The following is a 13,490-nucleotide window of genomic DNA, read 5'->3' on the forward strand; positions in this document are numbered from 1 at the left end:
GTTGGTAAGCCTGCGAGCTGGTGATATTTTGTTACAACAGCTCTGGGACATGTGTGAGGATGGGAGAGGCGAATCAAAATGGGAACTCAGGCAAAGATGGAGCCTGAGAGGAACCACAGGGCATCATCTGGGCAGACAGGACAGTAGCTCCAAAGGCCCGCTTGGAAGCAATTTGTGACTGGCCAGGGCTGAGTCCAGCAGGCATTCATGATGCCTGAAAGTGGCGGGTGTCGTCAGTTCATGCTGTGGCATTGGTTTGGATGCTATTAAAAGTCGAAAGGGAGGGATAGGGATGGGGCTCAGTTGGTAGAGTCCTTGGTGAGTATTCACAAAGTCCTGGGTTCAATCCCCAGCACCCTATAAACTGGGTGTGGTAGCATATACCTGAAATCCTATCATTAGGAGGTAAGGCAGAAGGATCAGAAGTTCAAAAGGCCATCCTTGGCTCCATAATGAATTTGTGGCCAGTTTAGGGGATATGGAACTCATCTGCCATCAGAAACACAACACACACACACACACACACACACACACACACACACACACACACACACACACACACACAGGCAAGGGAGCCATTTGCTGCCCCCAGGCAGGGGTGCAATCTGGCCTGATTCACCTTTCAAAGTGTCAGGCTGACTAAGGGATGGGGCTGGAAGCTGGAGAGACAGACAGCTGCTTCGGGGTGGGCAGCAGATCCTCATGGCTTCGAGGCGCCCGCACAGACTCTCTTCCTCTGCAGGAAACTTGAGGTACCTGCTAGCTTCCTTCCTACCAACTGTAGTCTGCTTCTTTTAGCAAAACAGACTCTGGGAACTGGGTATGCAATAGAAAAGTGCCTCCTGTAGCAGAGCTGACACCCAATCTCCACCCAAGGCTGGAGGGCCTCTCCCAGCCTTGTCCTTCCTATGCAGTATTCATGTCTTCATGCAGCTACAGCTATTTTTAGAACACCATAGCTGAAGCACTCTGATCTTTTCCACAGATCCTTTTCACCTAAGATGCTCACCCTAGGAGTGGCAGGGGCTGACTTTGAACGTTTTTTGTTCCTTGTTTGTTAGTTCTGGAGATGGAACGTAGGGCCTGTGTGTGCTCAGAAAGCACCCTGCCACTGAGCTCCATCCTCAGCCTTTCTTTTTTTCTTTTTCTTTCTTTCTTTCTTTCTTTCTTTCTTTCTTTCTTTCTTTCTTTCTTTCTTTCTTTCTTTCTTTCTTTCTTTCTTTCTTTCTCTCTCTCTCTCTCTCTCTCTCTCTCTCTCTCTCTCTTTCTTTCTTTTTTGGACAGAGTCTTGCTTTGCAACCCAAGCTGACTTCAAATCTAAGATCCTCCTGCCTCAGACTCTTGAGTGCCACCATTCCTAGCCTCTCGGTCTGGTTTCTATTGTAATGAGATACCTGAGATTGAGAAGCTTATAAGGGGAGAGGTTGATTTTGGCTCGCCATCCTGGAGGCTGGGAAGTTCAAGTCATCACTTCTGGTGAGGGCCTTATAGTATTTCATAGTGCGGCAGGCTTCAAGAGGAAGTGCAGGCGTGTATGGAAGAGCAAACGAGACAGGCGTCCTTTCTTTATACCAACCTGCTTTCATGAGAACCAGCCCTGTCCTGTAAGAAAGGCCTCAGCCTTTCACTTAACACCCCAGTCGTCCTTAAAGCCTCCTATCACAAGGCTTCCGCATCTCCCTCCCATCACGGCTCTTGGTGTAGGAATTGGACCTGACGGTCAATGCATCCTTTAGAGGGATAAACCATCTTCACTCACACCTGATGTGCTGCGGTCTGTCAGGGCTTCTGTGGAAGAATTCCTTTCCTCAGCCTCAACAGATTCTTAGTTGGGTCAGAACCCTGTAACAAAAGCTGGATTAACCAGGGGAAAACAGATAGCTTTTATTTATTTTTATTTTTTTCCTATTTTTACATACAGGTGGGAGACACCCAGGGATGAGTAGTTCTCAGCAAGGTAGCTTTGAATTCCAGCCCATTCAGTATCTTCAATAAACAACAGTGAATTTTAATTTTTTTTTTTTTTATCACTAGTTTTCCACTGTGTTGGAGACCTAACCCAGGACTCCCTTGGCATTCACGATACCACGAGTCAGACCTTCAGCACAAATGGACAAGGCCAGGGAAAGGACTTTGAGCCTCTAGGGGCGGCACCTTGTAAAGGGCAGCTAGTAAGCTTGTTGATGGTTTAATTTGCTGCTGTCTCCAGGCCTCCCAGGGCCTCAAGCTGCCCTCAGTGCCTTTGCTCTCCCTGGTGGTGGGCGTCTTCTGTCTTGTAAATGCTTCTCCTGCTCGGAGGTCAAGCTGGACAGAGGGACTTTCTGCATCTACTCCTTAACTGTCCCCAGCCTAGCAACCCTTTGTATCTGAAAGTGACCTATTCAGCGGGTCTCTCCCACTGCTTTCTCTTGTTCAGCAGCTGGGAGAGCCAAGGAGGCAGGGTTGTGTAGGCTCTTACACCCAGACTGTGTGGGATGTGCCTTCTGCATGCTCTCCTGGAACAGCTCTGGGAGCCTTGTAATCTGCCTCAGGCATATTGTCAGAGGCAGCAGTTACGATGGAATAGTTACAGGAAATCCACCAAGGTGAATTCTCCCTTCTCCTCTCCCATTCCTCCATCTCCAGCTTTTCAACAGCCAGACATTCAGAAATCATTAACAAGGACTTTAAAATTTTGTGTTAACTAACCCAAGAGGTATTTCCAATGATACACACAGTTAAAAGCCTCTTGCCATCCTTTCTTATTCTAGAAAACCAGCATGGACCACTTCTGCTGGGTCATGAAGAGACTCAGTGCCTGCACAATGGAAGATTTTTCACACTGATTAAATAGTTGTGAGATGTATGGACTCATACTGCGGGGCAGTCTTGGGGCTGCTGCCAAGCAGTATGTGGGGATCTTCAGAAGATGGGATCTCTAGAGACATGGTTCCATCCTCCAGCTCCTCACGTGTTTAACCATGTAACTCAAAACAAAGAGCAGGCTCTTCAGGAAGAGAAAAGGAATCTCCCAGGGCCCTCCAAGGGGCCCTTGGCTCAGTCTGGCTCTATACTGCTCCAGTAAACATGCCAAAAGCTGGAACATTCTACATTAGGCCTAGATCACTTGGCCATTTGGCTGGTTGAGGGACCGCGTCTTCCTACCTCTGACATGGTACAGGCTGAAACCCCCAATTCTAAGGCTTTACATTTCTGACCAGTACAAAGGCTCGGGAATCTTTGCCCAAGTCCCTGACATTTATTTCCCCTTGCAGAGTCAAGGCTGGTACTCTGTCTCTTTTATTGAGAAAAAAAGCACAGGTAGCATCTACTGAATGGGGATGGTAGGGGGAACAAGGTACTTCTTTCCAGGGTCAGGAGAAAAGGAATGCTTTAGCGCTGTGGTTCTTTCTAATGCTCCATCCTTCAGTACAATTTCTCATGTTGTGGTGACCCCCAGTTATAAAATTATTTCATTGTTACTTCATAACTTTAATTTTGCTACTGGTATGAGTCATAGTGTAAATATCTGATATGTAGAGTATCTGATATGTGACCCTCAAAGGCCTTGATATAGGGCCTTGTTTAAGAAAGGAGAGGGGCTGATCACAGATCACGGAGGGGTCTCTTTGAGTGTATGAAGTCTGCTTGAGGGGCTCTTGCAAAAATGCAGTAATCAACTCTAGTGATCTCGAGGCATCAGATCTGCACACTCATTAACCACAAGCATTTTACATTTCACACTCACTCTGCTGGGCCCAGCATGTGGTGCTCCCCCGCCCCCCAAGCCCCCTCTTCCCTGCTCCCCCACCTCTGCACACAACTGCAGTGGGTAAGGGTGAGGCTGGGTAGTGCTGCCCCTGTTCCCGTCACCCACATGCAGCATCTGGCCCCCAGTTAGCCCTCTAACATCTCCAAGGCTCAGCTGTGTCATCTGGAAAGTGAGGACCAGAGAGTCTGTTTCGTAGGGCTGTTGAGGGGATGAAATGAGATGTGTAGAGGAGGGTTTTTGTTTTGTTTTTAGAGACAGGGTTTCTCTGCGTATCCCTGGTCTTGGAACTCACTATGTAGATCGGGCTGGCCTGGAACTCACAGAGATCCGCCTGCCTCTGTCTTCAGAGTGCTGGGATTAAAGGTGTGCGCCACCACTGCTCAGCAGTGAGAGGGGTTTATCACCACACCAGACACAAAGTTAAGTCCCCCTGAGGGTTTACGCATTCCTATAAAACATGCAGGTGGAACTGGGGGGGGGGGTGTCTTACTGCATATTCTTTTGCAACCACTGTGCTGGACATATGCTCCACGGATGCTCCACCCATGCTTGCTGAATGGGAAGCTCTGCAATCTGGGGTGCACTTTACAGGAAGAGTGAAAGGCCTGCGTGCAGCCCACATGTCAGCGACTCCACAGTGAGAGGCAAGTGTGACCCCAACAGTGCATCTATTCCATGAGTGCGCAAATCTCAGTTCTCTCCCAACACAAACAGGGTTCCAAATATTGACAAGTTCTAAAGTTCATGTGGAAAGACAGAGGAGTGATTCTAGACGAGTTTTGAAAATCAAATTAAACACGACAGACTCGCTGTAGGGAATGCTGAAACTGAAGTGTTAAAATTCACTTTCTGCAACGAAACTGTAAACAAAGAGTAACTGGGGATGGAGGATATAACGTTCTAAACACAAATCTAAAGGCAAACACCAGAAAGAAAAGGGTGGGCAAGTTTCAGCACATAAAACCAAAATTTTCTCACTTCAAAAATTGAAGTTGCTGAGTGTGGTAGACATGACTGTAATTCCAGGTTTGGGTTCGAGGCCAGTGTGGGCTATATAGAGAGACCTTGCTTCCCATATCCCCCAAAAAGAACAGTCCAAGGGAAAACATTTTCCACATACACAACAGATTAACACCTTCAAGCATGAACCCCAAACAACAAAACCAACTTCCCAACCTTGAAACTGGACAAAGGACAAATTCTCAAAAGTCATAGCATAAACTGGAAAAAAAAAAAATCAAACTCATGTAAAAGAAACAGTTCAGCAAACTAGCAATCCAAGAAACAAAAACCAAAACAAAGTCATTTTAATTAACTTTGGGAAAATAGCCCATGTTGTCAAGGAAATGGGAAAATGATCATTTCTCGGGGATAGTAAGTTTTGGATGATCATTTAAAAATACATACCTTGTCTTTGACCATCTGTTTCCACCTCCCAAAGTCTGATACTGGGCATGTACAGTGAAACATTAATCTATAAGGATATAGCAATTTGTAATCTATTTGTATATTCATGTAGCCATTAAAATATATGAAAAAATATAAAAGAACAATGAAATGGGAGAAAATTTGCAATATCTTAAGTGACGAGCAGCATATACAGTTGCAATGGATTACCTCAGGCAACCCCAACATAAAATGCTATTCAGAGCATCAGAGTATGTCAAAACACCGAATGTAATTGACTCTAGGAGGCTATTATATGAAAGGGCTAGATGGCCCTCTATTTCCTACGTATGGGAGAGATTTTAAAAGTGTTTTTAAAATAATTGTACAATTCAAAACTTGTCTTTGTTGAAAGCATGAAAGGACACGAAATTGCGCTGGTCTGGAAGCTCCAAGATGGGGTTCCTTTGGAAAGCCAAGGCCACCTGCTAGTGGGTGAGTCATCACCACAGGCTTGCACCTGCCCCCGCAGACGCCACACTGGCTGCTGTGCGTTTCCAAGCGTAAATGACCCACTTGTGCCAACAGCCACCTGGGCCCGGCCTGCGGCTCCAGAGAGCGAGCAACTCCGGATCTTAGTTGTGGGAATAGAGGGCCTTGCAGGGTTCACAGTCGCGGGCCATTCATGCTCCATCCGGGTGCGTGCGGGGTGCACTGGGTTGCCATGGGATCTGTGGCCCTGGTGAGCGGACGCCCCGCAGCAGCCCCAAGCTGGAGCGGCCTGGGCAAAGCCCCGGGCTCGATGCCAGGGGAACCGTCGGTGGTGCCCTGTCCAGTTCTCTCGGCCTGAGTCTTTAAAAAGGCAGTGCAGGTGGGCCAGACGCACTGACCACAGCCTGGCCACGAGGTGACCCAGGGGCGAGCGTCCTTCGCTGGGACAGAGGGGTGAGAAACTGGAGTTCTCGCCGGTGGCCAAAACTCGAGCTGGTGGCTGCCATGGTAACGGAGCCGGGCCCTCCCCGGCCGTGCGCCCAGGCGGGAGGGAAGCGCGGGTGACCTGGCCCGCCCCGCCCCCAGGCCGCGGCCGCCTAGCCGAGACTGACCCTCCGCAGCTCCTGTAGTCACGTGGCGCTGGGAACCCGGAGGGGGGAGGTTGGGGACGGGCCTGGCAGTTGTGAACTCGAACCTGCCGCTGTCGCGGCGGCGGGGCGGGGAGCGGGCCGCAGAGGCCGGCCGGGGGCTTCATGGATGGGCGCCGCGTCCCCGCAGGGCACGCGGGAGAGGTAGGGCCCGGAGCAGGGGCGCAGGGGCCACGGAGGGCGCGCGGGGGCAGCTCCACCTGCGGGGCGCGTGACCGTGTGTGCGGCTGGGGGTTCGCGCGCGCGCGCGCGGGGCGGGGGCGGCGGGGGGGGGGACGCGGAGTGCTGCGGCGCGGGGCGAGCGCACCTGCGCACAGGCTCCGCGGGCTGCGCTCTGCGTGGGACCCAAGATGGCCCGCTCCCTCGTCGGAGCCGGTCCAGCGTGCCAGCGACCGTGGACAGAGGACACTCACCAATACAAAAGGGGGGTGTGGGCCTGCCGCCACCCGGGGCTGTCCTAGATACCGAAGGGGATCCCGGCCGAGTCCTGGGCACACTGGCGCGCCCCGCGCAGACCCTCGGGCCACAGGCCTGGAATTGCTGTTGCGGGGAGAGTGGGGGAAGGGGGAGCCAGCAGGGATTCCTGAGTTACTGCTTAGGTCGGCCTTTGGCCACAGAGAAAGATCGTCGCCACAGATCAAGAATTCGTCTGTGACCCTTCCAGGCTAGGAGGTGCCCCCCCCCGGCCCCCCCAAAGGCAGCACTGTGCTTCCTGGTGAAGGGCCGTGTTCATGCTTTCGTCCAGTGGCCGTTAGGTCATTCTGCCAAGCTGGGGTGTGGAACTCAAGGCAGAAGTCCGTGGCTTTGAATGGGGGAGGGACTGGGTGAGGACACAGAGCCGCCTGGCCGAGCGCGGAGCCTCACCTAGGTTTTCTCTCCCTTCCCCAGGTAAGGCTGACCTCTCTGCAGTTAGAGGTCTGAGCTCTGCCATGGGGATAGGGATGTCTTTATTGCTACAGTTTTCTCTGACATCCGGGGGCTACCAGAGTGTGGGCCGAAGCAGGCGCTGCGGCAGAAGTTTCCCCAGGAAGGTCCCCACGAGGAGCTGGAAACCGCCTCGTCCCCAGCTCCGCACTCTCCAGGGTAGAGTCTGGCCTTTCCTGTGTCCTCAGACAAACCCAAGCTCCAGTGTTCGGGTCTCCCTTACCAGCAGGACAGGAGCGGACTGGGGAAGGAAGGAGTCCCGGGTTCAGCCAGCGGGGGCGGGGGTGATCCATGTCGCCAGTCCCGCAGAAGAGAGCTGGTTGTGAAGGAGATCGGGAGGTTGTCCCTGGACAGAGCTCCTGAGCAGGCGTGACCGGTCCCTGGGGAGTCTCACTGCCACCCCAGAACTCACTCTGTGCAGCTCTGGCATCTGGGCTCCCCTGCTGTGGTATAGCTGAATATGGGACAGTCCTTGGCCAGGTTTGGGCAGCACCAGGCAAGGGAAACAGAGATCACAGTCTCTCTTCCCTCCCCTTCCTTACCCCAACAATCCCTCGTACCCCTGAGAGATGCTGAACCAGGGATTGTCCCCTCCCTCCCCACAGCAGACTGTGGGTGCTCCTTGGATTGGAAAGCACGTTCCTTCCCCAGTGTCCCAATCGTAATGGCTTGGGTGTGGGTGACAAGGGCTGGTAGGCAGAATGTGGGCAGTCTGGACAGGTGGTGGCCTGGCATTAGTCTGTGCTGGGAGAGGCACCTTGCTCCCCTCGTGAGGGAAGGCGGTTCCCACTTCCTCCAGGCTTAGAGCTGAGGGTGGGGAGGCTGAAAGTACCTCCCTCAAGGCTTTAGCCAGATGGTTTTTAAGATCTTTGCACACCTCAGTGTTAAGAGGAACACATACTGGTCTGGGGGTTCACAAGACCTGTCCCCTCAGCTTTGGTCTGCTAGTGGTTTCCAGTGTCAGGCAAGTACTACCACCATTTAAAGCCCCACACTCGCCTCACGTGTCAAGTGGAGAGCTCTCATGGGGTAGAAAAGGGTTGCCACGGGAAAGGCAGCAGGCGGGTTCGCAATAGGTCAGGCACAGTAGGGAGACGCTGGAGTATTCTCTGTAAGCCCTCCTGACACTAGGGAATACCCTGTGAGAATCCCAAGGAGTGACAGCATGTCTCCCTTCTGGAAGTTTCCAAGGCAGTAAAGATATAAAGATCCTTGAAATGTTGTTTAGAAACTCAATACCAGCATATAGAATAGAATGGTGCTAGCAGTTCCTAGAGGGCAGCCTTTCTAGGGGTGGGAGGGAGAAACGGGGGTCAGCTCGTGCAGTGACTGTGCCTTTCCACCCCCAGCCGAGGAAGAACCGATGCTGGAACGGCGCTGCAGGGGCACCATGGCCATGGGCCCAGTCCAGCCCAGGCTCCTTTCTGGGCCCTCCCAGGAGTCCCCCCAGCCCGAAAGAGGGTTGAGGCACCAGGGCAAGTCAGTAGCTCAGCCAGGAGGCCAAGCACCAGGCAAGGCCCATCGCTGTGCCCACTGTCGGAGGCGCTTCCCGGGCTGGGTGGCCCTGTGGCTTCACACTCGGCGGTGCCAGGCCAGGCTGCCGCTGCCCTGCCACGAGTGCAACCAGCGCTTTCGCCACGCCCCCTTCTTAGCGCTGCACCTTCAGGTTCATGCCTCTGCCACCCCTGATCTGGGTTTCACCTGCCACCTCTGTGGGCATAGCTTCCAAGGCTGGGTAGCCCTGGTACTACACCTCCGGGCTCACTCAGCTGCAAAGCGGCCCATCACTTGTCCCGAATGTGACAGGCGCTTCTGGCGACAAAAGCAGCTTCGAGCCCACCTGCAGAGGTGCCATCCCCCTGTCCCTGAGGCTAGGCCCTTCATATGTGGCAACTGTGGTCGGAGCTTTGCCCAGTGGGACCAGCTGGTTGTTCACAAGCGGGTGCACGTCACTGAGGCCCTGGAGGAGGCAGCAGCCAAGGCCCTAGGTCCCCGGCCCCGAGGTCGCCCGGCAGTGGCTGCCCCCAGGCCGGGCGGAGATGCCGTGGACCGCCCCTTCCAGTGTGCCTGCTGCGGCAAGCGCTTCCGTCACAAGCCCAACCTGATCGCCCACCGCCGTGTGCACACTGGCGAGCGACCACACCAGTGCCCAGAGTGCGGGAAACGCTTCACCAACAAGCCCTACCTAACTTCGCACCGGCGCATACACACCGGCGAGAAGCCCTACCCGTGCACCGAGTGTGGCCGCCGCTTCCGCCACAAACCCAACCTGTTGTCGCACAGCAAAATCCACAAGCGCTCAGAGGTCTCAGCGCAGGCCGCCCTGGGCGCCGGGAGTCCCCAGATTACAACGGAGCTCATGGTGCAGCCCGCACTTGGGGCTCCCCTGGGGTCCCCGCGGACCCCGGCAGAGGCATCAGTGCCCTTGCACAGCTGCGCCGACTGTGGCCGCAGCTTCCGTCTCGAGCGCTTCCTGAGGCTGCACCAGCGACAGCACACAGGCGAGCGGCCCTTCACCTGCCCCGAGTGCGGCAAGAACTTCGGCAAGAAGACCCACTTGGTTGCTCACTCGCGAGTGCACTCGGGTGAGCGGCCTTTCGCCTGCGAGGAGTGTGGGCGCCGCTTCTCACAGGGCAGCCACCTGGCAGCCCACCGGCGCGACCACGCACCGGAGAGGCCCTTCGTGTGCCCCGACTGTGGCAAGGCTTTCCGCCACAAGCCCTACCTGGCAGCACACCGGCGCATCCACACCGGCGAGAAGCCCTACGTGTGTCCAGACTGTGGCAAAGCCTTCAGTCAGAAGTCCAACCTGGTGTCGCACCGGCGCATCCACACGGGCGAGCGGCCCTACGCCTGCCCGGACTGTGACCGCAGCTTCAGCCAGAAGTCCAACCTTATCACACACCGGAAAAGCCACATCCGGGATGGTGCCTTCTGCTGTGCCATCTGCGGTCAGACCTTTGACGACGAGGATCGACTCTTGATGCACCAGAAGCAGCACGATGCCTAAGAGGGGCCATAGGCTGAGGGAAACAGGCCTGGATGTCCTTGGCAACAGCGGGCAGGGGGCCCGTGTGGGGTGCCTTCACTGACACGGCTGGAGGGCATCCCAGGGGGATAGAAGAGGCGGAGTGATGTGGGCTCTGTTCAGGATTGGAGTTTCCCCGGGTGGTCAAGGAACCCATTTTAGAATGCAGGGACCTGGCTTTGAGGTAGCAGGCCCCCACCTGGTTTTTGTAAGGTCTACTCAGACTGCCCTGTACCCTGGAAAAGTAGCAATAGCAGCTCCATCTACCCTTTGAATCCTCGGCTAGAGGAGCCACCAGTGGGAAGGGAGCTACTCCACCCCTGGTGTTGACGCCTTAATGTCCCAGTCTTCACTATGAGTTACTTCAGGTCATTTTTTGGAAGTAGGTGTGGTGTAGTCACTAGTAAATGAATCCCGGGGCAGGGAAGTGTGCCAGCTGGATACACCTTGGTGAGCCTGCTGCTGGCCTTGTCAGGCAGCCGGAGAGGTGAAGCTGAGCTGTTTCTTTTTCCTTTTTCTTTTTTTAACCAGTACCCTTCTGCAATGCCTCCTGCACAGGTACCTAGAGGTGTCGAGGCCCATCCTCGGTTAGCAACTCCATCCACTTGCAGGTTATCCTCCCAGGGCATTTATTTACTCCTTCACCTGCCTGGCTTTATCTGCCCTTCCTCCCCGAGTAGAGGGCTTCCCTGGTGGTTTCGTTTAAACCCCTGGCTCTCCCCAACTCTTTCCAGAGCTTCAGGAGTTCTGGGAAAGCCTAGCCCTCTGATGCTGGAGGTTTGACTGCAGGGAAGGTCCTGGGTAGATTTCCTTTTTAAGGTTTCCCGGGTGTGGATGCAGCCTCCACCCGCGCACCTCGGTGCTGGGGCACTCTTACCTCCAGAGGCACTGGTTCTATTGTAGGGTGATTCGAATTGTTAGAAATCCTTACTTATAATGATTGGATTCTGCTTTCCTATGATTTCTGCCCACTGGGTCTTATTTTGTTCTCTGGACCGAAAAAGAACCATTTACCCTCCTTTTCAAACTAGAGAATAAAGATTTGGTTTTAGAACTAGTGGCTGGCTGTGTTCCTTTCTGTGGGAGCTATGTGACAGGGGAAGGGACATCACTCTGTTTCCAACAAAGAAGTCAGGCTCTGGGAGCTTTGACAGCAGCTGAGTGCCTTATACTTTCCTCCCAGTCCTTCCTGGAGGCAGAGCTAGACATACCTGAGCTTGAGCAAATTCAGGTGTGTGCAAAAGCACCAGAGAACAGACATGCTTACTTTGGAATCAAGGTCTTGGAATGTTGGGCCCGAGACTATCATTGCTTTCTTCCAACTTCAGCCTTCATGTCACGTCACTGAGAGCTTCCTTGGAAGGATGGTGAACCTTACATACTGCGGTCACATCTGCAGCTTTGTCAGGTTGTTATGAAAAAAAAAAAAAGTCTCTGGGAAAAGAGGTGTTCTGAGCAGCAAAGAGCTTTCAGCTAACACCCCCACACTGATTACAGATCCACACATGAGCACAGCCTTCTCTGGGGTCAACTCAAAATCAGCAGGTTCCCTACGGGGAAAAGGGATTCCCTGGCAGGTTGCTGCAAGCCCACCATGAATAGTTTCACACACAGCTGAATGCTGCTCTTGTGGGGCATCCATAGGCCCCTTGCCTGTGAGCTGCATCAATCCCTACACAGAGTGGTGCAGAAGAATAACTAACCTTTTGGGAATGCACTTTGCTAAGAAGTTCTACCTGATCCTGCTGATGGGCTGCTCTGGATGCTCTTCTCCCCTTAAATTCATGCAAACGCTCGCACATGATCCTGCAATGCTGATTACTAGAGGCTGACTGAGACTCGTCTGTCTGCTCCTGCCCCCTTTTCTCTTAGAGATGTATATGTGTATGTATTTGCCTTCATGTATGTCTGTGTACATGTGTGTACCTGGTGCCTGTGGAAGCTAGACCAGAAGAGGGTATTAGACCCTCTAGAACTGGAGTTATGAGACAGTTGTGAGCCACTGTGTGAGCTCTAGAAACCAAACCCGTCTTCTCCAAGAGCAGCATTAATTAGTCTTAATTAGTCAGCCATCTCCCCAGCTCCCCTCTCACTCTTGACTTCCACTACATATCAAAAAAAAAGTAAATTTGTGTGCTGCTATTGGTTACATAATATTGAGGTTGGGGAGATAGCTCGGTTTGTCGAACATATTCCTTTCAAGCATGAGGACCGGCCGGAGTTTGGCTCCCAGGGGCCATTTGACAAGCTGAGTGTGGTGGCTCACAGTTGTAATCCCACAGGTAGTGCAACCCCTGCATCTTGCTGGTCACCTCAGCCTAGGCTACTTAATGAAGTTCCAGGCCAATTAGAGACCCTGTCTTGAGAAGATAGCAGGTGCCTGAAGATACCTGCTGGGGTCCTCTGGCCTTCACATGCATTTCCCATACACATACACACAAATTTTATAATGCAGGTTCTCCCTGTGTGTGTATATATGTATGTGTATCAACACCCATGTAGTTTTGTTTTGTTTTGAGACAGGATATAACATAGCTCCAGGCTGGCCTTGAACTCACTATGTAAGGTAGGCTGGCCTTCAATTACTGATCCTCTGAACTTTACTTCCCAAGCACTGGGATTCCAAGCAAGCACCACCACATGCAACTTCTCTTTAAGTGCTTTACATATCCCTCTTGGCCCTTCTTTCTCTTCATACCTGAAGTTCAAAGGATTTTCTCCCAGCCATTTCTTTTTGTGCATTTTCAGCTGCCCTGTTTTGGCTTGGTGGGAAATACTCCCAGATGTGCTTCAATCTTGCACTCCAGAATGGAATTGCTTGCTGTTCCAGGGCCACACTAGCTGGTGGAAGATCTGGAACTAGAATGCTGCTCAGAGAGGAATGAAAATCCAGAAAGATACAAGCAGGTGGAAAATTATTCATCTGTTTCACAGACAAATACGTCAAAGTCCAGAAACAGAGAAGTCTCTCTTGTGATGACTGCACGTGAAGTCAGTGGGAAAATGGGTAGAAATTCCACCCCAGTTTCTATTATGCTTAAGAGCTGGACAGCAACTGGGCGTAGAGCAAGCCCAGATTGATCAGCTGCAGATTGGTCCCATGGCAGGGGTCGTTGGAAGTCATCCACCTTGGTTCCAAATGCACCTTCAAAGTAGCTCTGGAGAGAAAATGCAGTTTCTCTCCAGTTGACCCCACCGTGGTTCCTAAGCCCGGAGTGAGAGAATTTACCCAACTTTGACCCAACTAAAGGCAGGAGTGGGA

At 52.8% G+C, this 13,490-nt stretch overlaps 1 protein-coding gene across 3 annotated transcripts; it reads left to right on the forward strand.

The window, feature by feature from the left end:
* Positions 1-6,169: 6,169 nt before the first annotated feature.
* On the forward strand, positions 6,170-11,285 carry Repin1 (replication initiator 1). 3 transcript variants are annotated; one of them, XM_006995436.4, is made up of 3 exons: positions 6,170-6,420; positions 7,165-7,359; positions 8,550-11,285. In XM_006995436.4, exons 2-3 carry the CDS (start codon positions 7,206-7,208, stop codon positions 10,208-10,210), a joined length of 1,815 nt encoding a protein of 604 aa, XP_006995498.1. In that variant the 5' UTR covers positions 6,170-6,420; positions 7,165-7,205; the 3' UTR covers positions 10,211-11,285. The 3 variants fall into 3 exon arrangements, with proteins under 3 accessions (XP_006995498.1, XP_006995497.1, XP_076422779.1); XM_006995435.4 differs by having other exon boundaries at positions 6,260-6,420; positions 7,236-7,359; XM_076566664.1 differs by lacking the exon at positions 7,165-7,359 and having other exon boundaries at positions 6,279-6,420.
* Positions 11,286-13,490: the final 2,205 nt, after the last annotated feature.

The sequence above is a fragment of the Peromyscus maniculatus genome, chromosome 3, assembly GCF_049852395.1.
Source record: "Peromyscus maniculatus bairdii isolate BWxNUB_F1_BW_parent chromosome 3, HU_Pman_BW_mat_3.1, whole genome shotgun sequence".
Classification (NCBI taxonomy): Eukaryota; Metazoa; Chordata; class Mammalia; order Rodentia; family Cricetidae; genus Peromyscus; species Peromyscus maniculatus.

Coding starts and splice junctions, on each gene's coding strand:
- Repin1 (XM_006995435.4), top strand. CDS start 6,382: ATGGATGGGCGCCGCGTCCCCGCAGGGCACGCGGGAGAG. Junction 6,421..7,235: donor CCGCAGGGCACGCGGGAGAG/GTAGGGCCCGGA, acceptor TTATTGCTACAG/TTTTCTCTGACATCCGGGGG. Junction 7,360..8,549: donor CCAGCTCCGCACTCTCCAGG/GTAGAGTCTGGC, acceptor TTCCACCCCCAG/CCGAGGAAGAACCGATGCTG.